Genomic DNA, 26379 nt, shown 5'->3' with positions numbered 1-26379 from the left:
GATGTTTATACACTTAACCAACTTTTGGTGTGGCCAGTAAAAGGCATTCCTGACTCCCAGTTTAATCATCTTTCTTTCCATTGCCACCCAACAAGCAGCTCCAGCCACAGATCTGCTCTTCTAAATTTGTTCATCATGAGTTTCGTATCAGTTCCATTTTTCCCATGAAACTTCGGAGAACATAAATCAACCTTTCTGAGGGGTCCTCCTAAAGCCCCTTTCACTTGGTGTTAGGTGAGGCATTAGAAGAGAGGCATGCCTCTGCACTTAAACAACTTTCTCCAAAGACATTTCTTCCTAATTTCCCAGACCATATCAACCTCAACCTATTATTGTTGAGCAAAAGATCACAAAACCGACTTTCTCTCCATAGGGAAATGTGTTGCTCGACAACCTTCCTCATAGGTGGTCTAGCATTGCCTTTTTCAGTGTAGGGTGGTAAAGACCTAATGTCTTGGGATCACAGATAAAACAGAGACAGAAAGGTTATGATCTTAATATCCAACTAAGAGTGTGCGCATGTGTGTGCATGTGCATGTGCATGTGTGTGTGTGAGTGAGTGTGTCTGTGTGTGTTGACAGTAAAGAGGCCAACCTGGATGGAGTCAGGGCAGGGCTAAAGGTCAGACTGGTAAGATGAAGCCAGCTGGCAGCACATCTGGAAGTCAGCCTGAAGAGCTTGGGATTGACTTGACAGGCAAGAAGAGGCTATTATACACTCTTAACGAGAAGGGATGATATTCAACCTATCCATTCCATTAAGAAGCCTTTATTGAGCACTGGGTTTAGTACTATGACAGTAATTCTGGGAGATTTATGACCTGTTTTTTGTCTTTAAGGAGTGTACAACCTAGTTGAAGAGAAAAGACACAAATAATTTCAAAGAGTTAGAGAGCAATATAAGTCAGTAAATAATAAAAGACTAACATAAAGATCATCAGGTGCTCCTTGAGCACCATCAGCAACCCACAGAGGAGAAGACAAGTGCATCGAGGGCAGAGAGTGGAGGGGAGGCTAATGGGAAGTGCACCAACCGGCTCCTAGGCTGGCATCAGGGCTAGTGCTGGGAAGGAGGGGTGGCTGAAGCTGGGAGAAGAAACAAGTATAGGGCTTAATACTAATCAGATAGGAGGAAGAAAGAATACAACTTGGAAGCCAGAGATAGAGGACAAACAGAGTTGCCACTGATTGACAGAAATAAGGAACATACTAATCTGGGATGGACAGATAATGAGGAGGAGGATAGTTCATCTTTTTTTTTTTTTTAATGGAGTTTTACGTTTTTAGCCCAGGCTGGAGTGCAATGGTGCAATCTCAGCTCACTGCAACCTCCACCTCCTGGGTTCAAGCTATTCTCCTGCCTCACCTCCCAAGTAGCTGGGATTACAAATCATGCCACAACTCCTGACTAATTTTTGCATTTTTAGCAGAGACGAGGTTTCACCACGTTGGTAAGGCTGGTGTTGAATTTATGACCTCCAGTAATCTGCCTGCCTAGGCATCTGAAAGTGCTGGGATTACAGGTGTAAGCCACCGCGCCCAGCCATTCATGTCAGCAAAAAATGTACACAATAGATGCTCCCCATTAGAAAGCTAAGATGGAGTTATTATGTGTCATCAAAGTATGTGCTGGCAGAAGCCATGAAGTTCAGTGACAGTCTAAATGGGTATAAATGGAAAAGATAGAGGATCATTACCTACAGCTTCAGAAATCCTAATAGGCACGAGAGAGGAAGAAGGGAAAATAATAGCTACCATTTTTCGAGGACTTACTATGTGCAAGGGACTGTGTTAAATCTTCATATACTTTAACTTGCTCAGCCGTTGAACAATCCTATGAGGTTGGTCCTATATTCATCCCCATTTCAGAGATTTAAGACCAAAGGCTGAGAAAATTTAACCTCTGGGTCTTTTAGCTAGGAAATGGTGGAGTCAGGATTTAAACTCAAGTCTGCATGACTCCAAAGTCAAAAAAACACCAGACATGTCAGAGTGAAAGATACCAAATGAAGAAAGCATTCAAAGTGAGATTATCAAGGGGGTCATGAAGATCAAGAGATGAAGACAGATTAAATACCAGCAGATTGAATTAGAAGGTCAAGTCACTGGGAGTTGGGTGGACTGAAACAGGTAAGGAACAGATTGTGGGGGATAAATAAAGGATAAACGAAAAGTTGTAGCTAGGGCTGCCCTGTCCTCATCTTTAAGACCCTTGGTGTCACAGCACGAAGAGTGTTAGAAGCCCAATAAGTAATTTTCCCTTTTTAGTGTAGGACCTATTAAAAAATGAAATGAAGATGACAATCAGAGATCAGAATGTCATCTTTATTACTGATAAAATAGATTACATATGTTTAGTTAGGGGGCCATACACAGCTTCTAACATTCTACCCCCAAACTGAATTTATAACCCAAAATTGCAGGCCTCTCCCTGGCAGACAGAGTTTATTACTGGAAGCTTGCCACATAAATGAACAAAGAATTCAAGGATCCTCTAGACCCAAGGTTGAGCAAGCTAAGTCAATTCCTCCTCCCAACTCATCAATCTGTTAAGTGAAGTGAGAAGGTTAGGGACAGAGATTAGCGGGAGTTTTGTTTTAGCAGCATTTTCCTCATGAAAACATAAGACAAAGGAAACATGAGACAGCAGACTGATGTGGACCCCAAAGGGAGAAACCACAGCCTCCTTTTGACCTTGCCAGCCCAGAAAACAGAAGATGTTCAGTAAGCTCACCTTGATGAGTCTCTGGCATCTCTATTCTCCCTTCATGGAGGAACAATTAGACAAAAAAGTTATTTCTACTGTGGTGACTACTGGAGAGAGATTTAGACACCTCATCTCACCATCCAACCCCCAAAAGCATGGATTAATACACAATCTATTAAAAAAGAGATTCAAGGTAAGTCTCCCTGCCTCTCTTCTCATCCAAACGTCATCTGTAAGCCACTTCAGCAGAAACATTCTCAAGCTACTTCCACTCTTTTATATTGACATATATGTGTTCAGAAAGGTACTTAATGATCAAAGAGAACTGCCTAGCTTCATATACAGCATTGTTCAATGGCAGAAATCATCCTTACCTCTCCCAAACCCTCGTGTTACCTTTTCCTCCTCTAGAAAAATGTCTTTCTTGCCCTACAAGAAAACCCAATCTTGGCTCCCTGGGGTGTCACTTTCTTCTGAATTACGCTGGGAGAAAAAAAAATCAAATGTCCTTTTGTACCCTGGAAAGCAATTGCAGACCCTATAATTCTTTTTTTCCCCCGCTTATGTAATTTACACATTGGCTTTCAGTGAAATACACCCTCTACAAATTTGCTTTGTATTTGGAAGAAAACATCTTCAGCTCTGACCTTGTTCCTTGTAAATAAGGAAACTGAATTCCCCATCCACACAAGAACGAATCACTTTATCTTCTGGATAAATGAGTCAGTCACTTACTTGTCGTAAAGATGACTTTCTCTTTGGAAAGTCGGGCTGTGGAGTAGTTGTTCTAAATCACTTTGAAGCATCTGCATAGTAAATTGAATAGTTTTTCTTTACTTTTCCTTTGGAGGGGGGCCAGCTCTCCTACACAGTCTGTTGAGTAGCAACAAAAATGTTTGTAATACCAGCCATCTACCAGTAGCCAACTCTATCCTAAATGTCTTTAGCATACAGCCAAACTAAAGGAACTCAAAGGAGCAAAACAACTGAATAAGAAAATGCTAACCATGGACAAAGTTGGTTGGAACACAAAATTGTATGCCTACTTTACAGGCTGGTGAAGCTACCAAGAAAAGCCAGCAGGGGAGATGCTTATGCTGGACCAAGAGCACATGTTGAGAGGAGGAGAAAAGCGAACACTAGGGTTGAATGCCACTACTCGATTCCACAGCAAGTTTCAGAATACAAGTCAACATTTAGTCTCTGGGCAGGGACTCACACACATACTGTCTCTCCTGGATGGGAAGACTGCTATAGTAAAGCAGGCCCAGGAGCACCAATTCTCCTGCTCAACACATGTTTAAGAATAGCAATAGTCATAGCCATCATTTGTTTAATGGTTACCATGCCCATGGCACCCTGCTAACCACTTCTCAAATGCTATCTCATTTAATTATCAAAACAGCCTTACAAGAAGGCTATTACTATTCATGGATAAAGTGATAGAGTATGTTTCTCTGGCACCTTCATGCCCTGTGTCCCTGTCCATCCTTTTCGCTGGAGGGAAAGTAGTCTTTGAACGACAATATGCAGAAAATTATGCTTTGTGAAGTGAGATGTATTATAGAGGTAGATGTTTTTGTCTTCTAGAGCTAACATCATGAAGAATGACCAGCCCTTAGCAAGATGTAGGTAAGAAAAAAAGATGGAAGTAAACAAAGAGAGAGATGTGTATAGATGTAGGATAGGACTGAAGGGAGGAACTGGGAAAGAGACTCTGCAGTGACTGAAAGAAGTCCAAGAGAAAGAGGAAAGAAATGTTTGGCACCATCCTCTGAGCTTTGAGCATATTTGTGTTGTGCTATGAGTAGGAATAACTTCCTTCTGGGGAAGGACTGAGTCTGCATCGCATTGCCAAGGCATAAATTCAGGGTATACTCATTCAACAGGGGAAGAAACTGAGGCCCAGAAACTTTCAGCAGTTTATTTAATCACACTCTTAAGTAAGTGACAGAATCCAAGTTTGACCCCAAAGTCCATGATTCTTACCACCTTCACTATTTCCACTGTGAATCTAAGCTACCCTCATCTCTCATCTAAATTATTGCAACTTTGCCAGCCCCCCACTCAGAGTTATTCTCTGAAAGGCAGTCAAAAGGACCGTTTTAGAATATAAATCAGACTTTTATTTTTCTCAACTCAAAATCTTTCAGTGACTTCCTCTCCCATGCAGAGTATAACACCAAGAACATTCCCACGGCTTACAAGGCGACATATATGGTCTGCAAACAACCCACATATATACCTCTTGGATTTATCTTCCCCTTGCTCACTCCACTTCAGCCACTGAGGCTTCCTTGCTCTCCCTCAAACATGCTTAGCCCTCTCCTACCTCAGGACCCTTGAACCTGCTTTTCCTTAGGCCTGGAATGCTCTCCCCACCTCCCCATCAGGTATTTGCATGGCTTGTTCCTCCACATCCTTATTTTTTCTTTTGGAGACAGAGTCTCGCTCTGTCACCCAGGGTGAAGTGCAGTGGCACAATCTCGGCTCACTGCAACCTCCGCCTCCTGGGTTCAAGCCATTCTCCTGCCTCAGCCTCCCAAGTAGCTGGGACTACAGGCGCACGCCACAACACCCAGCTAATTTTTTGTATTTTATTAGAGACAGGGTTTCACCGTGTTGCCCAGGCTGTCTGTCCTTGAACTCCTGAACTCAAGCAATCCGCCCGCCTCAGCCTCCAAAGTGCTAGGATTACAGGGGTGAGCCACCGCACCCAGCCCCCCACATCCTTATTTTTTCTAATCAACTTAAAGTAGCACACATAATCTGGCATTCTCTCTTTTTTTTTTTTTTTTTTTTTTTGCCCTGCTTTTTCTCCATAGCACCTAACATATCAGAGTATATTTATTTGGTTGTTGTTTTGTTTGTTTCCTGTCTCCCACTAGAAAGTATCTTTCATGAAGGCCTTTGGTTCATTCCTCTACCTCCAGCAAATAGAACAGTACCTGACACTTCGGAGGTGTTTAGTAAATATTTGTTAAATAAACAAATGAGTGAACTTGACACTTACTCTGTGTGACTTTATGAAAATATATTAACACTATTAGCTTTAGCTTAATCACCTTTTAAATGTGAGTAATGCCAGTGACCACCTCAGAGTCTATTATAAAAATAAAATGAAATAGTCTGTATAAAACCTATTTAGAGCTCAACACAGGACAGTTACTGTAACATTATTCTTATTCTATTCCTCATCTTAATCATTTGTAGTTCTCTAAAAAACTTTTGGAAAATTCATGACATTCTGGGCTTTACATATAATTTTTTTAAAAAGAATTAGTTAATCTTCCATTAGCATCCTGATAACCAAGAGAAAATTCCTATTGAGATCACAGGATTGCTGAACCCATCAAATCTTCATTTGAAAGTTCTCTGGTTTGTCCATCTGGAATCTGCCCTGACTGAAGGCACTACCCTTAAATTCTCTAGTAGAACTTTTCTTCTAACTAAGCCTCACACTGCAGGACTTCAGACAAGTCCCTGACATTTTACCCAGGTAAGACGTAGAACTTAAGCTGTGAATTCAGAAAAACATCTGTTAATTTGCTTTCTGTGGCCTAATTAGTCAGCTGTTGTATACTTCAAACTCTTCTTGTTGTTAATTAAATTTTTAGAGCAAGGGGGAAACCTAAGTATAGTATTACTTGATTTATTTTCAGGTAAAATGCATTTTGGCCTCCAAATTAATTACTAGCAATAAAACTATGCAAAATTCACTCTCTTCCATATTTCTGTAGCACTCATTATTCTTCTACCTTGTCATTTATCACAGCATATTAAAATTACCCCTTTATTTGCTTGTCTCATCTGCTAGATTCTAAGCTTCTTGAGGATACGTCCCATGTCTTAGTCATATCAATACTGGTAGCAACTGGTCCCTACCAGCCTGTTTGAGATTATGAATGTTGTTAAGAAAAACCGTGCAGTGTGATATCATAAGAATAGATGCTGGAACCAAAGTATCTAAGGTTGAATCCTGGCACTGGCACTGTGGGAGCTCAGGTAAGTTACTTAACTGTGCCTCAGTTTCCTCCTCTGTCAAATAGGGACAATAATAATATATACCTTGTATGATTGTTGTAAGAATTAAATGAAGACATACAAAATGCTTATAACAGTGTGCTTATTTATTATATATAATAAATATAATTTTTAGTACTTAATAAACGTTAGCTTTCATTAAACTGGAAAATCGAGTGGCCCTTTCATGGCTACAAGCTAATTTCAAAGCAGGCTGAGTCATCTTTAGATCAGTCATTCTGTTTAAAAGATGGCAAATGTATGCCTGTCTAACACTATTCACCTTTCTGGCAGACTTACCTCAGTCCCTCAGAAAGGCACCAGTGCACTGGTGTTCACACAAGGCAAAACAAATTATTTGCTACTCTTTTTCTCATTCTAGCTCTCACACCCAATTTCAAGCAAACCTAGACTAGGATGAGATGAGGAGACAGCTAGGATTAGGTATGTAATGGAAGGTCAAAGAGGATCAGAGGTAGTTAGCCCAGGACTCAAGCCTCAAGCAAGCTTGAGTTACTTGGAGATTTCAGACAAGGCTGCCATTTGAATCTTCCTCAACCTGCTGACCACTGGGCAGAGCCTCACCTTGTGGAACTGTGGAGGGTATATTCGGGCCGCCCCATGGTTCAACAGGAGCTGGTAGCAGATCTCAGGCTGGGCAGCAGGGCGCACGGAGGTGACCTTCAGCACGTACTGGATGGCAGCACAGCCGTTGATATCCATAAGATTGGCTTCGGCGCCAGCTTCCAGCATCATGTGCATGAGCACGTGGTCACAGTTCCAGGCTGCCTTGTGGAGGGGAGATTTAAAGTCGTCATCCCGGGCATTGACTTCGGCTTTGTAGTCAAGCAGCATGCGGCAGACCAGGTGGTGCTCCGTGCTGTACTCCTGCTCCTTAAAGCGGAGGGCCCAGTAGGCGGCGATGGCCAGGGGGGTCTCCATGTGGGCATTCACGCTGTCCACTATGGCCCCGTGTTCCACGTAGAAGGCCACCAGCTCCGAAAGGCCGAAGTGGGCAGCCGTGTGCAAGGGCGTCTCCTCATCTTGGTTGTTGGTCTTCATGTTCACATTCGCCCCTATAAAGGGAAATTGAGGAAGACAATTATTTAAACATGTTTTGTCATTATTCCTAAGGTTCATTAAACAAGACTTTTCTCACTGCTTCTCTTTTAACTTCTAACTGCCGTATATTATCCCCAACCCTCAACCCCTTTGCCCCCAGGCTCTCTTCCTGGGCCTCGTGGAGGCCATTCCCTTGAAGCAACAGTGCCATCTCCTGGACAACCGGCAAAGGTACCCAGGGGAGGAGAAGGAAGGATTTGTGCCAGAATGCTGGAGTGTTGCTTGAATTTCACTTCTTACTCCCAGGTGGATTTGGAAATCCCAAGAGATTTCTACAACTAAATCTTTTTAATCAACATAACAATGATATTTGCTAATATCATTAAAAACAAATGTTATGTCACAACACTTGACTCTTTAAAAATCAACTGTTTAGAATATTCCACAAAATAATACTTTTCTTCTCTTTCATAGCAGATGAACCTAAAAGTTTGATGCAAGTAAATTTTAGTGGTATGGAAACTTCCCATCCCTTTGACTGAAATTGCAGTATTAGGGCTGCCCAAGTCTGTGAGGCTTTCTTGGAACGCAGCACCACCACCACCACCACATATGCTTGTGCATGCACACACACACACACACACATGCACACACACACACGACTTTAGTCACCAGACTAGCCTAAAGGTTATATTCTTCATCAAAAGGGGCAGAAGCTGGTATATTAGAAATACTCATTGAAAGAGAGAAAATGATTCAGAGACTGCAAAATGTTTGATTTATGGTTGACAAAGGATGTTAGAAATAGGAATTTTTTGTACTTGGAAAGCTCCTTAGAATTACTTAATCCAACCCATTTATTTAACAGACTAGAAAACTTAAGTGAATTTTGTTTTTCTAATTCGAAATGTTAAGTGTGAGAGTGGTCAACTCAAGAAGCTGAAATTTTCCTTCTCTGCCTAATTTAATGAGGTGAACCAAATGACCCTTAGGGGGCCAACTCTAATATCAGCGCTGCTGGAATTTTTTATAGCTACTTCAAGTATTAGTCTGTACAGACTTATTATTATTATTGTTATTATTATGCTAGTAACTAGTATTTATTAAGCACTTAACCATGTGCAACAATCTGGGCTAAATGCTTTTCATATACTGCCTCATTGAATCTTCCAAGTAATCCTTTGCAGTGGGTGCAGTTTTTAATCCTAATTTTATGGATGAAGAAATTTGTACTCAGAGAGGTTAATACTTGGCCCAAAGTACAACCAGCTAGTTTTCACGAGTGCAACTAGCTGGGGCCGGTGTCACAGGTGGTAAAGTAATTTACCAAGACAGTTGTAGGTAAAGAAAGGCAGATTTATTCGAGAAAGTATGAAAATGCGTTGCAAGGTTGCAACCGGCAGCACAGCAGAGAAGGGGCTGTGTAGAGGCAGGGTGCAACTGGAGCGAAGTTTTATAGAGTTGTGCTGGGGGGAGCTGCTGTGCTGAAGGAGGTCATTGTGCGCACAGAACAAGGTCATTGTGCCAGGAAGAAGTCATTGCTTGTGATTTCCCATTTCTCGGAACAACTGTTCATTGTTCTTCCCCACCTGGGGCTCTCTCCCACTGGGGACCCCTTCCTCATTGTTGAACCAAGGTTTGAAAACAGACAGACTGGCTTCGAAATTCCTTATCACTGTTCTATTCCACCTCATATTACTTTTCTGAAGGAAAATTTTTCTGTAGTTTACTCTGTTTTACTATATGAAAACCAGAAAGTACTAGAAAGATAACATTGCATTTTGTTAGCTTTAAAAAAAATCCGTTTACCATGTATTGTTCCTTTGTGCCCTTATTTATGGCGTCTCCTGATCATATGGAACATATTTGAGAAAGCCAAAACTCCTACAAGCATGCTCAATATCCTATACAAACTCAGTCCCCAAGGAAGGTACCCAAGAGTACATTGCTCTGTAAACTCTGAGACTGTATTCCTAACTTGTAGAAGGCAGAATTGTAACCAAAGATGGTCTTTCACGAAGCCATCTGTGTTTATCAGTATTCTGCCCTAGAGAAGTTCTGGGTCAGGTCTTATTTCAGGTCAGCTCGTCTTTGCTCTGGAGTGAAATGGAATGAATGAGAATGTCTTCCCAGAAGCCATGTGCAGGGTCACTTCAGACGCTGGAGAATTTCCAGTAAGGAAGAGAATCAAAGGGTCAGGTTGAAATTCTTACAGGCCAACTTGGAACAAACCACATTCTTTATTTTTTAATGTACTTGGACATTTACGATTGATCTTTGACCTGTTGGTGCAACTAGATATGCTACATGGTTTCCTTTTCTGAATAGGAGTTCCTTATTTTTATACTTGAATTGTGTCGCCAGTGTAACTTTTCCAGGAAATATATAAAGTACAATTATTTGGCTACTTTTTTATTTTAGATTTTGTGATTTATTCAATAAATTAGAGACCAGAAACATCAACTCCTGGGAACTTTGAAATATATTTTTAATGTGAAAATACAATGTATTAGTTTCCAAGAGCTGCCCTAACAAAATACCACACACTGGGTAGCTTAAAACAACCGAAATTTATTCTCCCACACCTCTGGAGACTGGAAGTCCAAAATTAAAGTGTCTAGGGTTGGTTTCTTCCAGAGACTTTGGAGGAGAATCTGCCTCAGACCTCTCTCCTACCTTCTGGTGATGGCTGGCAGTTCTTGGCTTGTAGACCTATCACTCTAGTCTCTGCCTTCACCTTCACATGGCATTTTCTCTGTGTCTCTGTGTTGCAGGAAAATCTGGGTTCTTGTCACATGACCAGGTTAATTTAGGCACGCAGACACTTTGAAGGGTGAGTGGTTACAGAATTTATTTGGCAAAAAGGAAAAAGACTCTCAGCAAAGTAAGAGGGGTTCCTGTTAACAGGCCCCCATCTCACAGACTGAATCCCAGGTTACCACCCAGGAAAAGGAGAGGCCAGGCTGCTCCCCACTGCAAACGGCAGGAACTTCCATAGCTCCATCCCATTCTCCCAGTGCACAGGCTGGTTAGAGGGTCTCTGGGGACCCGATTATACTTGACTGTCTCATTTGTGTCTCCACATGGTCATCTTATAAGAACACCAGTCATACTGCAATAGGGAACAACCTTACTCTAGTATGATTTTAACATAACTTAAGTAATTGCATCTGCAGCAACCTTATTTCCAAATAAATTCATGTGCTGAGGTATTGGAGGTTGGAACTTGAACGTATCTTTGTGTGTGTGTGTTTTGGGGGGTGGCGCACAATTCGACCCATAACACATAACATACGTTACATAGTGTATAAAATATATATGTACAGTTTTTTTAATTATTGTAAAGCCATCACCTTCTAATCACATCCTTGGTCAAGAAATTAGACACTCTTAGCCCCAGAAAATCCTTCCATTTTCCAATTTTTGAACTTTGAATAAATGGAATCATAAACACAAATTCTTTTGACTTGCTTCTTTCACTCAATATTGTATTGGTGAAAATAATCTGTCTTGTGCTGTTTAGTTCTCATTTGTTCATTTTATTATGTCTGTCTTTTAGCACGAGTAATCCACAATTTATCCATTCAACTGCAGATGGGCATTGCCCGTGTCAGGCTATCCCAAGCACTGATGCCATGGGCATTCTTGCACATTCTTGTACTCTGGTGCTCACGTGCAGGGGTTTCTCTGGGCTCTACATCTATGAGTGGAATTGCTGGGTCACTGGGTATGCATATCTTCAACTTCATTAAGTACTGTCAAATAAGCAGTTGTACCAGCTTACACTCTGATAAGCCATGGGTGAGGGTTTCTCATTGTATTACATCCTTATCAACATTGGTATTTTCCATCTATTTAATTTTAGCCAATTTGTTGGTTGCAGAGTGATATCTCATTGCATTTGAATGGTTTCCCTAATTACCAATGAAGTTAGACACGTTAATATTTTTACTGACCAACAGTGCTTTTATATTACCCTTATAAGCATTTCCATGTAATTATATAGTCATTTTAAACATAATTTAAAATAACTACATACTCCTTAGAGTAAGTTTACCCTACTGTGCTGATTTTTTCCAAAATTTTGATCTTAAAATTAATGCTACAATTAATAATTGTGTATGTAAATTTTAGGATTATTTCCTTGGAATAAATTCCCCCAAAATAGAATTATTAAGCTGAAACATTTGAACTATGTTAAGAGTCTTTATTAATAACCACCAAAAGTTATATTTTTATCTCTCTCTGTGACGCATAAGACTACTTACCTCACTAAGCAGTATATTACACACTTAAAGAGAAATTCTTGCGAAAATTCTTATTTTTTAAAATCCGAATTCATTTGATTATTAGAGTTTAGACACTTTCTCTGTAATTATTAACTAATGGTATTTCTTTTTTAGTTAATTGTCCAAATTTAGTTCATTGTCTCTTTATTAGGTGAAATCGTTCTGCTTTGTTTGCACTTTTATGAGCTCTTCATCAAGATATAAGCTTATGCTATCATAATTGCTATAAACATTGTAACCAGTTTGATTTTTCCTAAACACGGTGATGTTAACTTTCAATTGTCAAGTTTTCCCTCGCCTTTTCCTTTGTACCAGAATGTCCTACTCCTTTCAGAAGTTGCATAACAATCTTGATTAATTATAATCTAGTTTTTATAAATGTTTAAAAAATGTTTAAAATTTGATTCGTCTGGATTTTATTTTGGTGTACATATCAATTTAGGAAGAATTGACATTCTTACAGTATGGAGTCCTTCCATGCAGACATACAGTCTGTTTCTCTAAAAAGTTTTCTTTACATTTCTATAAACTATACCCTATAAAATTTGTAGCAGTTTTCATTCTAAGTGGGCAGGGTACATTGTTTCTGGGGTAAAGTGACTTTTAATGGGAGAAGTTCCTTCATGAACCTTTTAATTTATGCAAGAGGGTCTCCAGAACTAGTCTAGAATTATAGCAAATGAGAGAGATAAAAAATTAAATTTTCTCTGCATGATAAAGAAGAGGGAATTTTCAGATTTCATCTGTGGGCAAAAGAAACACTGGTTTGTGTGCACTGAGAATGGGATGAACAGGACAGATAGGATAAGAATTTCAGCAGAGAAGATGGAGACCCCTTCCTGTCCTGATGGTCTTGATTTCTTGAAAAGCCTTTGTGTGGAAAGAGACTGGTACTAAACGGGAGGACCAACACAGATAAGTGCTTCCCAACCCTTCCAGACACTTCCTATGCTGCAGTGTAAGCCATAGAGCGTATCATCTACACATAATCTTTTAAAAATAAATACAATGCCCTGGCTAACATGTAGAGGCAAATTTATGATGGTTACAAATAATATAAATAAACTACAGTGATGTAGTGTGAAATTCAATATGTTAATATTTAGGAAAGATTATCCTAAATGATATAATGAAATATGATTTGCTTAAGCCCATGTGTAGAATCTGAACAGCTACATATTCGAACTGATAGAGGTGTTTTATATTGTAATTCAAATACCACAAGCATCATTGTCATCATGAATGGTATTCCAAAATAAAAAAAATTATTGGTAAAGTTCTAATAAATCAAAGTTCAGCCTCTCCTTGATTTATACCATATCTGCATTTCTAGAAATGCAGCTGTAGTTATTTAAAATGCTATAGTTATTTAAAAACTCAAAATTATTTTGTGTTTCTCTATAAAAGAGAGAACTCTGTTGTGTTACTGCGTCTAAATATCTATTATTACATCAGCACCAAATCTAAGACTTTAATGAATTATGAAATAGTCAAACATAGAGAAAATTCCAGAAAATATTGACACCTGTACACCATACCCATATTTGACTGAATTTAATTGTTACCATATTTGCTTTAGTTTTCTTCTGTCCTACGAGTTTTACAGAAAACCCTAGCCCTTTTCTTTCTATTTTCTCCCATAATTTTTTCCTCCACAGAGATAACTACTGTTCTAAAATTGATGCTTATCATTGCCTGGTAAATTTTTATTCTTTTTACTATTTATATGTGTATCCATTAAAAAATATATTATTTTTGTGTTTTAAAAAACTACATACATTGTATCTCACTTTTGCAACCTGTTTTTATCCATCACAACATGTCTTTGAATAGAGAACTGTTTTTTTTTTAAATTTCAACTGCTGAACAGAATTACCTTGTATAAACCACAGGTTAGCTATTCCTTTATGAAGGATGGTAAAGTTGTTTTAGCTTTTTCCCAATAGTAAATATCTTTCAAATTGTGCAGTAGTTACTTGAGAGGAAGAAATAGAATTACTGGGAAGTAATGTATGAACATTTTCAACCATATTAAATTATATTCATCAGTGTATATATCAATGTATATGTCCATCAGTAGAGTTTAAAGGCTCAAAATCATTTCCAACATTTGATACTCTCAAACTTCTTAGTGTTTGCCAATTAAATGGTATTTTGATTTAATTTGCATTCTCCTGATTACCAGTAAAGTGTATTCTCATATGTTTACAGGCCACACTTCTGCCCATTTTTCATTGGGTTGGGCTTTTCTTATTTATTTTTCATAATAAAGGTCATATTCAAAAAGGAAACATTTCTTTATGTATCGAAAACATAATCAGAATATATAAAGATCTACTATGAAGGAAATGATAAAATTTTTATTGAAGGCAAAAGACTCAATAAATGGAAAGTTTTACTATGTTCATGAATAGAAAGACTCATTATTGTAAAGATGGCAATTCTTTCAGAATTAATCTATAAATTCAATACAATTCAAACATTTTTCCCCACAAAATTTGCAGAGTAAAGAGCAAAAATAAATCAATTTTGGAAAAGTGAAGTAAAAAGAATGAGAAAGAAATTTTTTTTAAATTAAAAAAGAATAAGATGGAAAGAAAAGACAGTGAATAAGGGGTACTTACCCCACCAAATATCAAAGCAAACTAATTAAAATAATGTGGTGTTGATGCATAAAGAGAAAACTGGACCAATGAAATAGAACGTAAAGCCTAGAAACAGACCTACCTACAGAAAGCATCTGTAATGACAGGTGTGGCAGTGGATAAATAATAGACTATTAATAAAGGTATTGGAACCAAAGACTAACAATGTTGTAAAAGCACAGATTTCATCTCTAGTGTGTGTGGATGGGGATGGGGGGTGGGGAGTGGGAGTGTGTGTTTAATTTCAGATAAATTAAAAGCAAATGAAAAGCTCAATAATAAGCTTCTAAGATAAAGGTGTAGAAGTAGGGATTGGAAAAGAATGGGCAATACTCTGTACTCTGTATTCAGTCACTATGGTTCCAGAATACCTTCTCAACTTATTTACTTTTGATGGGCACATTTTTAGCCAAGCCTTCTATGAGATCTGAAATAACAGAGCATTATTTTTTTATTCTTCCACCAGTTGAGCTTGTTTGTATACTTTCCAATAAACCTGAGTTTGTAGACAGAGTGTTAATTGTTTTCACTTTGTTCAGTCTCTTAGTTGGCTGGAAGAGTTGGAGAGATCAGCTGAACAGCTGTTAATGGTATATTTTGTTTCTGCTCCCTTTGTCCGTAACTTCCTTAAAGATGCTGCTGTGCAGTACCCACCACCGTGTCAGAGGCACATGTGCCCCTGTTGGGGGGACACTTTCAAAATTCAGAATTCAAATTATTCCTTGACTCAGGGATATAGCATATCATTGAACATAATGCCCCAGCACTGAAATTTAATATTTTATTAAAGGTTTTTCTGGGCTTAGACGTTTTTGTTAATTTTACCAAACTGAACCTACCCATTTCATCTCCAAACAAGGCATGTTTTTTAGATGAAGATTTTTTTTATTCTACTCTGTTTTGAAATATTGTTCATATTCAAAAAGAAAACATCTCTTTATGTATTAAAAACTATAAAATCATTTTTGCTTAAAATATTCACCACTCACCAATTATCAAGTAAGTTAAAGTCAATGAAAAAAAAATCCCCTCTCAAAATTTGTAACTCCAGTCCTCAAATGCATGACTTAAAACACAGTAAATCACTAATGGCTGCCTGTTTAACATCACCTTAAAAAATTACACTTTTCTTAGAAAAGGACAGGTCAGAAAGACCATGGAGAGAATATTATCATGGTTTATTCGTAAGGATTTGAGAAGGAATTCGGTTCCATTTACTATAACTTCAGGTAGAAGTCCAGAATCCTCATTAGTTGTTTATTTTATCTGAGATGTTTGATCCATGTTGGTTTACACTTGCTCTCATCACCTTGACCTGCACCTGCCTCAGTACAAAACGCCGCTGGGCTGGTATAGGCTTCTGTGCAGATAAAGAACAGCACATTTGTCATGCATTCTTTTATGAAAATATTAATTGTGTCTGCTCTTTTTTGAGCACTCACTAAGAGTTTTACATATATTGTCTCGCTTACTTTTCACAGCACGAATTATTTAGAAACATCTATTATTCAAAGGTTAGATCCCTTTTATTCTATTCAGGGCTTTTCATTTTCTGCATGTTCTGGAATTATTTCTAAAGTCTGCTTCTTTGTCAAGGATGCAATTTTGTACAGTGTCGAGTATGTTATGAACTGTCGCCAAAGCATATTTTCAGTTGGTTGCTTTTTTCTAGTTTCAATTTTGCCCTTTCAGTCTACATTCTATGGCAAATATATTCTCTTGTGTCTTCCATAGGCTTGTCTCAAATGAAATCTTAAATGAAGTACCATTTCCTTTAAGTTCTCGTTTATCTAATACTCACATTCTCTAGAGTCTGGGGTTGAGAACTACCTTCTAGAGCAACAAGAACCATTAATTCCTCACCTGTGCACCTCATTCTTTAAGATTTATGTCATCCAGTGAAATTACTCTTTATTTCTTCTTATCTATAATCTTACTAACTCCCAGTGACTCTCCCATTTTCCCTGAAGGCATGGGTGTCTGGCTCAAGTCTTCCTTTTATCTCTGTCCTGAAGTCACCCTGCAAAACCTTTGTGGATGGCCCATCCAACACACTTGCACTTACAATTCTAAACCTTCTGGGTCAAATTGTACGGCAATGATAAAAAATCTCATTTGTCGTTCCTGCAGTGGAATCCCTGTTAAAGATTTGTACATCATCTTGTTGGACTCAGTTTGAGTTAGTGGTTCCAGTTACCCAGTTTAATCTCTATCTTACCCTTATCTAGGTATCTAGGTCATTCAACTCTTTCTTGAGTGCCAATATAGTCTAATTTTTTCCTTAGGTTAGGATTTAATCAGAATAAACTTAATTATGCTGTTGTAAAGACACTCATATTTCAGTGGCTTAGAGCAACAGAAGGTTATTTCTCACTGTCACATAGTGCACTGCAGTTCCAAGGGGCAATTCAGAATCAAGCCCCTCCATTTGATTTCTCAGGGCTCCAAGCTGCCTTGGTCTTATGGCTTCGCCATCTCTACCTGAGGCTTGCCCCACTATCACAATACCATGGGGAGAAGAAGACTTTAAAAATTCCTCATGGACTTTTCATTGTCTAAGCCTGGAAGCCACTCTTATTTCTTTTGTTCATATGTCATTAGCTAGAAGAGTCATATGCCTGCTGAACTTCAAGTGGACTAGAAAGTGTGGTCTTCCATGAGCCTGGAGTGGAAGAGAACAAGATATTGGTGAAAACTAGTTATTTCTACCATTGCTGAATTGAGTTTCTGTGGGTTTTGGTAAAAGAAACAGAAATGCTGACTAATTCAGCATCTTTACTTTCTCTCTATCCTTTTAGGGGAAGTAGGGTCTCTCCTCCAATTTAAGACCAACACCTTCCTCTTTGCAATTGATCATACACCCAGCAGTAGAACATTGCTCCACAAGTAATTTATCTCTATTATTTACCCAACATCTCCATTCCCATGGACTTTGCCCTCATTTTCTAAGCATACTTAAGCTTTTGCAACTCTTTTCTCCCTTTTAGCTAACCTCCAATTTCTTTCTATTGCTTTTTGTTTGAACTCCTTGAAACGGTGGTCTCTGTTTTCCACATCCACTGTCTCACCACCGATACACTCCTCAGTCCATCAAACCTTGCCTCTGTCCCCACACTCCACTGGAACTGCTGAGATCACTAGTGGCCTGTAATTGATTATCTACATTTTTCAACCTTCCAGTTACCACACCTCTCTACTATATCTAATGGTATTGATGACTCATTTCTTGAAATTCTTTTTTTTTTTTTTCAGTTTCCTTGGGTGTGCTTTCTTCTCCCTCTCTGAAAACAAAGTCTGTGATGATTTTTCTGTGATTTCCTTTCTTCTCACTCCCTAAATTTTTGCTTCACTTTGGGCATCATCATTTGCTCCTTGCACTTCCTATTATACATAACTTCCTGGAGCAATCAAAACTACTATTTTCTCTTTATCTGTGAACAGACAGGTCCCCAAATTCTATCATCATATATATGATAAAAGACTCGTGTCTAGAATACATAAAGAACTATTAAAACTAGACCTGGCATGGTGGCTAACGTCTGTAGTCCCAGCATTTGGGGAGTCTGAGGCAGGAGGATTGCCTGAGCCCAGGAATTTGAGGTTACAGTGAGCTATGATGGCTCCACTGCACCTCAGCCCGGGCAACAGAGTGAGAACCTGTCTCCAACAATAACAACAAAAAAAATAGAACTATTACAACTCAATAGAAAAAGCCAAATAACCCAATTTAAAAATGGATAAAGTATATAAACAGACATTTCTACAAGAACAAACCATGCCAATGATCATTAACACAGGGATAGGAAACACTTTCTTTCTGGACATGGAAAGCTTGAGAGGATAACTAAACATCCAGTGGAGACAGATTATATATAATTGGATAGATGAGTCTGGAGTTCAGAGCAGAGGCTCAAGCTAGAGATACCAAGCTGAAAGTGAACACCATTTGATGACATTTGAAGTCACAGAAGCAGATGGGATCACACAGGTTTGAGTTCAGATGGAGAAAAGGGCCTCTTAGACTGAGCCCTAGGACATGCAAATATTTAAACACAGAAAAGAGTAGCAGATCCAGCAAATAAGACTGAACAAAGACCAGTGAAGGAATAGGAAAAGAGCTCGGCTTTATAAATGCTTATTAAACCAAACTTTTTGACACTTGGTCTGCTCTCATGACAAGTTTCTTCTTCTTTAACAGCTACTTGTATTTTTTAAGCCATATTGAAAATAGGAAGCAAATATCACAAACTATTTCCCCTGTCTCCTGAAGCAAATCTTTTTCATATCAAAGCTTATCTGCCAACTCCACAGAATATTGCTTCTCATCCTTTGGGAGACACATTTTTTTCATTGAACCCATGTTTATTTATCATTTTGTTTATTTTTAACTTACTCAACCTTAAAGAAAAGATATCTTTCTAGACATGCTATTGGAGAATAACCAAGATGCAGACACTGAGCTCAGTCACCCTGTATTTATTTTATTTTTTATCTTTTTAATTCCAAAAAACCATTGATTAAAATTTTGCAAAGTAACCATAGATAAGACTGAATAACTCAGACTTTGGAATATGTACCATTACTGTATTATTTTGCACTAATCTGTTGGGCTCATGAAATCAGACCATATATTATGGGCAGAAAGGTGTTTTCATTGAAGGAAATTAATGCTGCTATTATCATTCAACTGAAAAAGAGGTTAACCCTGAGGAAGACTGATTTTTTTAGAGGGTACAAGTTTGGATAAAGTGATAAGGACTTCTTCCTCCACTCAGGGACAAAATTCTGTCTGTTCTGGACTCAAAGGCAAGAGGAGGCCCGGACCAACCCTAGGGGTAGAGGTGAATGGCCCTGGCTCATGGAGGCAGGACTGGAGTGAAACAGGGAGATAACATGGCATGAAGGAGAGAGGTACCAATGGGGCTTTGGGTTATCAGAAGCCAATTGTATGAGAAGGAATTTGTCAAGCAACAGTGAGCCTACTTTTTTGAGTGGCAGCAACAGCAGCAAAAGCAAAGGTGATGATGCCCATCTCTGGAGCAGCCAGCATCTTTGATAATAAGTAAGGAGTCCTTTAGTCCAGGGGGAATACCAGGGTTTATTCTACAACCAGTGCCTTACAGAAAGAGCAACTGCAGCTGGGCGCAGTGGCTCATGCCTGTAGTCCCAGCACTTTGGGAGGCCAAGGTCGGGGGGATCACAAGGTCAAGAGATTGAGACCATCCTGGTCAACATGGGGAAACCCCGTCTCTAAGAAAAACACAAAAATTAGCTGGGCTTGGTGGCACATGCCTATAATCCCAGCTACTCCGGAGGCTGAGGCAAGAGAATCACTTGAACACGGGATGCAGAGGTTGCAGTGAGCAGAGATCACATCACTGCACTCCAACCTAGCGACAGAATGAGACTCTGTCTTAAAAAAAAAAAAAAGAGAGAAAGGAAAAAGAAAAGAAAAGAAAAAAAGAAAAGAAAGAAAGAAAAGAAAGAAAAGAAAGAAAAGAAAGAAAGAAAGAAAGAAAGAAAGAAAGAAAGAAAGAAAGAAAGAAAGAAAGAAAGAAACAATTGCTTGGACAGAGGTTGTCTCTGCTGGGAATTCATATGAGGAAGGAGTACCTTGAAGAAACAAGATTCCCTGCTAACACAGTGTGTGGAGGACCACAGTTGTTAAACACAGGGATGCCTAGGTGTGATACTGTCTACGTCACCAGCTGGTGAAACTAGAGCTATGGCTACATAAAGGTTTAGAACAGCCCCTTAGGTGAATTGAAGAGGGAAGTTTTTTCTCCAGCTCCCTTTGCATTTCTGCCTTTATCTCAGTCCATTATCTCCTTAGGTCTCATAAAGACCAAGTCCCCTTCACACTTTGGATGGAATTAAGCAAAAGACTTCACAATTTTTGTCTATTTCTTGCAGAAAGGCCATTTCAGAATTATCTTCCCCTGTGTAGTCAGGGTAAGGCTCCCTCTATGCTGGGCCAGAATATTTTCATGGACTCCAGGTTGCGCTTCTTTGTACCATCTTCATCACTGAGAAATGGGTAAGACAGGTAGTGACTAATCATCTGAGACTATCTTTTCGAATACCTGATAGGTTGCATGCCTGTCAGAATGATGAATTTAAAGGGAGGGAGAATTTGTGTACCCTGAAGCCAGACACTGAACATGTCAGTCAACCTCTTCCTCTAACTCTTAGAGGGGTTGTCTGTCCATTTTGTTTAAGAGGGACATCCAAATTCATTCCTTTTTATGATGTAATTAATAGAAATTTCACCATTCTTTGGTTTATAGTTTGTTCATATATTTAGTTTACATAGCTATTGCTAAAGGGCTTTGGTAAGTTTTTCTGTATTTTTATAGATGATTTAATAGTAGGCAGGGAATGGTGTATTAGAGGTGTATATGGTCTGTGCTAATCTAGAAGGATTGTACTGTGGCAAAGTTATAGTGTCGGTGAGACAGAAATTCAAGTAATCAACAAGGAAGCCCAGACTGAGTAGAGAAAGAAATGACGTTAAGAGAGGGTGAGAGACATGTATACAAAAAGGGGCAAAGAACTGGAGTCATGAAGACATTAAAGAATTGGTGCAGTGTAACTGAGAGAGAATGATGGAAAGATAAGAAGCGAAAATACTGGAGGGCCATAAAGGACTAAGGATGAGATCATGTGAGTGCACAGCTGACCTGGAGTGAAATGCAGATTGTTAGAATTGTGGAGGTCCAGGAGTTGTGAGGGTGATTTTGGACGGGTAATTTATGCCAGCATTGAAATCCTTCGTGGATGATGGCAGAATTAGAGAAATGGACCAGAATTGAGAGACAGATGACCAAGTCCTCAAAAGGAAATCACTAACATTATAGCAGATAGTAATGCCTAGGATGCCTAGGGTGGGTAGGTGAGAGTCCTAGCTTCTTATTGCTGCTGTCACAAGTTACCACAAACTGGGCAGCTGAAAACAACACAAATTGATTATTTACAGTTATGCAGGTCAGAAGTCTGACACAAGTCTCAGTGGAGGTAATGGTTAATTTTATGTAACAACTTGGCTGGGCCATGCTGCTTAGCTATTTGGTCAAACAATATTCTGGATGTTTCTGTGATGTTGTTTTTCTAGATGAGATTCACATGTAAATCAGCAAACTTTGAGTTAAAAACAGATTGTTCTCCTTAATGTGGGTGGGCTTCATCCACTCCATTGAAAGTCTTCATAGAACGAAGACTAACCTCCCACAAGCAAGGAAGGGCTCTGGCAACAGACTGTATCTATTCCCTAGGTCTCCAGCCTACTGGCCTTCCCTCCAGATTTCAGACTTGCACCTCCACATTGCATGAGCCAATTCCTTAAAATAAATCATTCCATTCCCTGTCTCTGAACACACACACACACACACACACACATATTCTATTGGCTCGATTTCTAAAAAAAAAAAAAAAAACAACCCTGACAGTGGGCTCAGATTGAAGTCAACCAGAATGTATAGAAGAGTCCATTTCCTTACCTTTTCCAGCTTCTAGAGGCTCCCCACATTTCGTGACCATGGCCTCCTTCCTCCATCTTCAAAGCTAACAATGGTGGGTAGAATCTCTTATACATCCTATCTCTCTGACCTTCCTTCTATAGCCACATTTCCTCTAACTATAGCCAAAAAAGGTCCCTGATTTTAAAGAGACATGACCAACATGGATAATCCAAGATAATCTCCTCATCTCAAAGTTCTTAATTTAATCACATCTGCAAAGTGCTTTTTTTGCCATATCAAGTAACATGTAATCACAGGCCCCAGGGATGAGGACTTAGACATCTTTGGAGGGTCGTTTTTCTTCCTAACACAGTGATAGAATCTGCCCTCAGAAGAGAAGCTGGAAAGAAGACTGATGTACACAGGGCTAAATGGAGTTCTTGCTGCACCAAATGTGAGTTCCCCTTCTAGCTATAGGCCCTAATTTCATTCTTCTAAGCCAGCATTACCCAAAGTCTGCTCTGTGGCATATTAGTATTACAGGATGGATTAAAAATAAAAGCTCTGTGGTTAAATAAATGTGTAGATTTTATGTACCTTTGTATCTTTACAATTCACATTAGCACATGAAAGATTCTGAGAAGTTTATATTGAGGAAATCTGTCCAGTTTAACATGGGTTTTCCAGGACTTATTTTTCCAAGGAATTCCCTTTTTGAAACACCTATTAACAGCTCCAGCATCATTGCTTAATACAGTGGACTTTGGGAAACGCATTTCTAGACAACATAAAGATACTTTCACAGGTCCAGGGATGGGGGAAAAGAGCCTTACATAATCCATAAAGCCTTGCTGGAGTTCCCTAGAATCAACTTGAATTATCCGTAGCCCCATTTAGTAGGTGAGGGCTAAGATTCAAAGAAGTTAAATTTTGCCCTCATGAATGGAATAGTCAAGGTCTGAACCCAGTCCGTCTTACTCCAGAACCTTCACTTTTAAGCACTGTCCTTGAGTTCCTCTTTTCATATCAAGCCATGTTCGAGCCTCCTGGCCAGCCCTTGGTTGAACACCACCCCTGGTCTAATAGGCTACAGCATGGGAGGATCAAGTGTTATAGAAGATAGCAACCTGTGCTTCCCCTTCATCAGGGGCTGGGAGCAAGGCAGTTATAGAAGAAGCTGAGGGAGTGGCAGGTTTGCTGACTGACATATACAGTCTACAGTGGAGATGAGATCCACAGAATAAGGCAAAAACAGCAAAGTCCCCCAAGGCAGTCCCGAGACTAATTTACATTAGCGGCAGGACTCTAAAGTAGCAAAGGGAAGGCAGCACCACCTAGTGGACAAAACGAGAGCTCTGTATTGAGGTCACTGCGGTCAAAACCTGATTTCACTATTAAGCAATTTGTCTCAAGCTCAGTGTTTTAATCTGCAAATTAGGATAACAGTCTTAACCTCATAGGATAGTTGTGAGGATTAGTGAAAGCATAGACAAAGTGCCAAGCATGCAAAATAAATGCCATATCCAGCTGTTGTTATTATTATTTTTTTTTTTTGAGACGGAGTTTTGCTCTTGTTGCCCAGGCTGGAGTGCAATGGCGCAATCTCGGCTCACCGCAACCTCGGCCTCCCAGGTTCAAGCGATTCTCCTGCCTCAGCCTCCCAAGTAGCTGTGATTACAGAGTTATTATTAATTATTAAGTCCAAGCCGATCTTTCTTCACGGCTCTTCCTCCTGCCCCCACCCAGGTTAATTCAACTATGCTTGCGAGAAGTGCACGTACTTCCTACTCTTACCACCCAGGTCTTTGGTTGGTGTGGCCCTCTTAATTCAAGAGTGTTGCTGAGGGCTGCCAGAATTCTGAGGCCGCAAGAAAACAAAGAAAAGGGGGCTGGAGTGATTTGCTTTCAGCGGACTCCCTAACTGGCCCTTCCCTGCAGCGTTCACTTCTTGGTGGCTCTCGGTAGGGGCTGGCTGTCAACAAAATGTTTTGTCTTGGAAAAGAGAGGGGTCCACCGTTATTCTGTCCCCATTAGCTTTCTAATTAGTAAAAACTTCAAGAAGCTGGCATGTGCTTGATTCTTAGTATCTAATTCTGAGCTTTCATCATTTCCCCTATTTGTATGTTTTCTTGGTTAGCTTAATGGAAAAACCTTCTAAAATTGTTTATATTATGTTCCATAAGTTATTACTTACAGAGATGACAAAGAAAACACTTGCATTTCTGTTTGTAAGTCTCTTTTGCTAAATGGGTATTTAAAATGTTCAGAGGATAATAAGCTCCAGGATCCCCTAAGTAAGAAACAAATTAAAGAAAAAGTGCTGATAGAAAATAAATAAAGAAGTACAGGCCTAAGGAAATTTCATCCTTCAATTTCCGGTTTCAGATGCTTCCAGTTATAAAACAAAGATAACACATCCAGACTGAAAACTCAAAACAGAAGACACATATGGTTTTTGATTGTAGAATTTAAAGAGAGTGGGTCAGAGAAGGAAACCTATAATGCTAACAGGTGGGAAAGAAGGCTGTGATTACTACTTTTCCTCTGAAGCACTTGGGAATCACCTGGCTGCAGTAAGCAACCCAAACTTGAGAAAATTGACCTAAAATTGTTGTATAGGTGAGACCAAAACAATTAGTGTTTGGAGAAAAAAAGAAAAATGCTAACATCTAAGTTTAGTGGCAGGGATATTTAACTTACGCCTAGTTATTTCTATTATTTTAAACCTTGCTATATTACATTGTTGGAGGTAGAAATTAGAAATTGATCAAAGTGTTGCTTTTAATTAAAGAGTTTAATTTTAAGGAAAATGAATTAATGGATTTTCAATATATCTTTTTCAATCACTTATCTACACCCTTGTTGGAGCAAATCCAGAAACCAAAATAAAGGCATGATACTTAAAAGGAAAGGATCAGTTTCTGTGTTGAGAGTGTGCTTTGCAACTCCAATTCTTCATGTTAGAAAACGACAGAATGGGGATAAACGATTGCCTTGATGGGACTCATTTCGGAAGAAACATCGACAGTTTTTCATATCCTTTAATTAAACACACTTCTAATATACCCAGCTGCCTTCTCATTTTTTTTTTAAGAAAAGCCTTTAAAAAATCTGAGGATAGTTAATTTTTTAAGCTAATAGGATTCTGATATAGCATTTAAGCTTCTCTTTTAGATATTAAGTGTCACCTTAGCACAGTCTTTTCTCCTAATTTTTTAATTAGCCAAATGTCCCAGAAGGATAAGCATTATTCAATTTCCAGCAAGACACAGCGGGAGCATCACGGACCCAAAACAAATAAAATTTGATCTGCTTGAATCTGACAAGCTTTGTGTACTGAGGCCTGATTCAACTTATCTGAGTCTCTGATTCCTCATTTTTTAAATAAGGAGAATAATGTGCAACCTCACATGGTTGTTGCAAGGATTAAATGAAACATTTCATTTTCAAGTACCTGACATAGCCACATCATAGATGCTTAATATATATTATTTTCCTTTCAGTTTTCCCCTTCATATGCATATACACCGGCAACATCAATTTCCTTTATATGTAGTGCCGATGCTGTTAACTTTATTAAGCTAGATTTTCCATTAAGCATTTATCCTTATTCATTAGCTAGGAGGACTGACGCACAAAGATATTAAATTATTTACTCAAGTTTAATGAATGAAATTGAAAACCCTTTTTCTCTGCTTAACATGAATGTGCCCTTTTCAGTATGCAGAGCTTTGTTGCATTTATTCAGAAGCTATTGCTAAGTGCTTAGTTTGGAACAGAGGATTAATGAGCCCGGAGACATGGCGTTGGTCACCATGGCAACCAAACTAGCTTTGCTGTGTTCCAAGCTCAAACAACGGATGTGGGATGCTTAACTCTGGCCTGTGGTATATAGCTGGGTGTTCTTTTTCATATATCTGACTCCCCATTGCTCCTTCCAATTACTCCCTAATTCTCGTGGAAAGATAAGTAAAAATAACACCCCTGCTTCTTTAGGGCTTTGCTTTTTCAGCTATACCACCTAATCTCCTTCCCGAATATAATTATCTTCCCATCTGTTTCTTAAGATTTTAGCACCTAACTCACATTACTCCTCACCTCAAAAATTCCTGACATTATTCTGCGGGTCTTTAATACCACGTAAATGACCCACCCAATTTCCTGGTCTCCCCGTTTCTGAATCTCATTCACTTCAGT

At 39.0% G+C, this 26379-nt stretch overlaps 1 protein-coding gene across 2 annotated transcripts in view; it reads right to left on the bottom strand.

Annotated features, from left to right (window-relative positions):
- The window catches only part of ASB4 (ankyrin repeat and SOCS box containing 4), a 54481-nt gene that overhangs the window by 4622 nt on the left and 23480 nt on the right, over positions 1 to 26379 (bottom strand). For both annotated transcript variants that reach the window (XR_008549038.2, XM_001170131.8), the window contains exon 3: positions 7315 to 7805. Coding sequence is in view for 1 of the 2 variants with exons in the window: in XM_001170131.8 (XP_001170131.1) it covers positions 7315 to 7805 (491 nt within the window). In the remaining variant the exon portion in view is untranslated. The remainder of the gene's footprint in view (positions 1 to 7314; positions 7806 to 26379) is intronic.

This window comes from Pan troglodytes, chromosome 6 (assembly GCF_028858775.2).
Source record: "Pan troglodytes isolate AG18354 chromosome 6, NHGRI_mPanTro3-v2.0_pri, whole genome shotgun sequence".
Classification (NCBI taxonomy): Eukaryota; Metazoa; Chordata; class Mammalia; order Primates; family Hominidae; genus Pan; species Pan troglodytes.
Note: the sequence above shows the minus strand (reverse complement) of the source record. Positions and strands in the feature narration are given on the sequence as shown.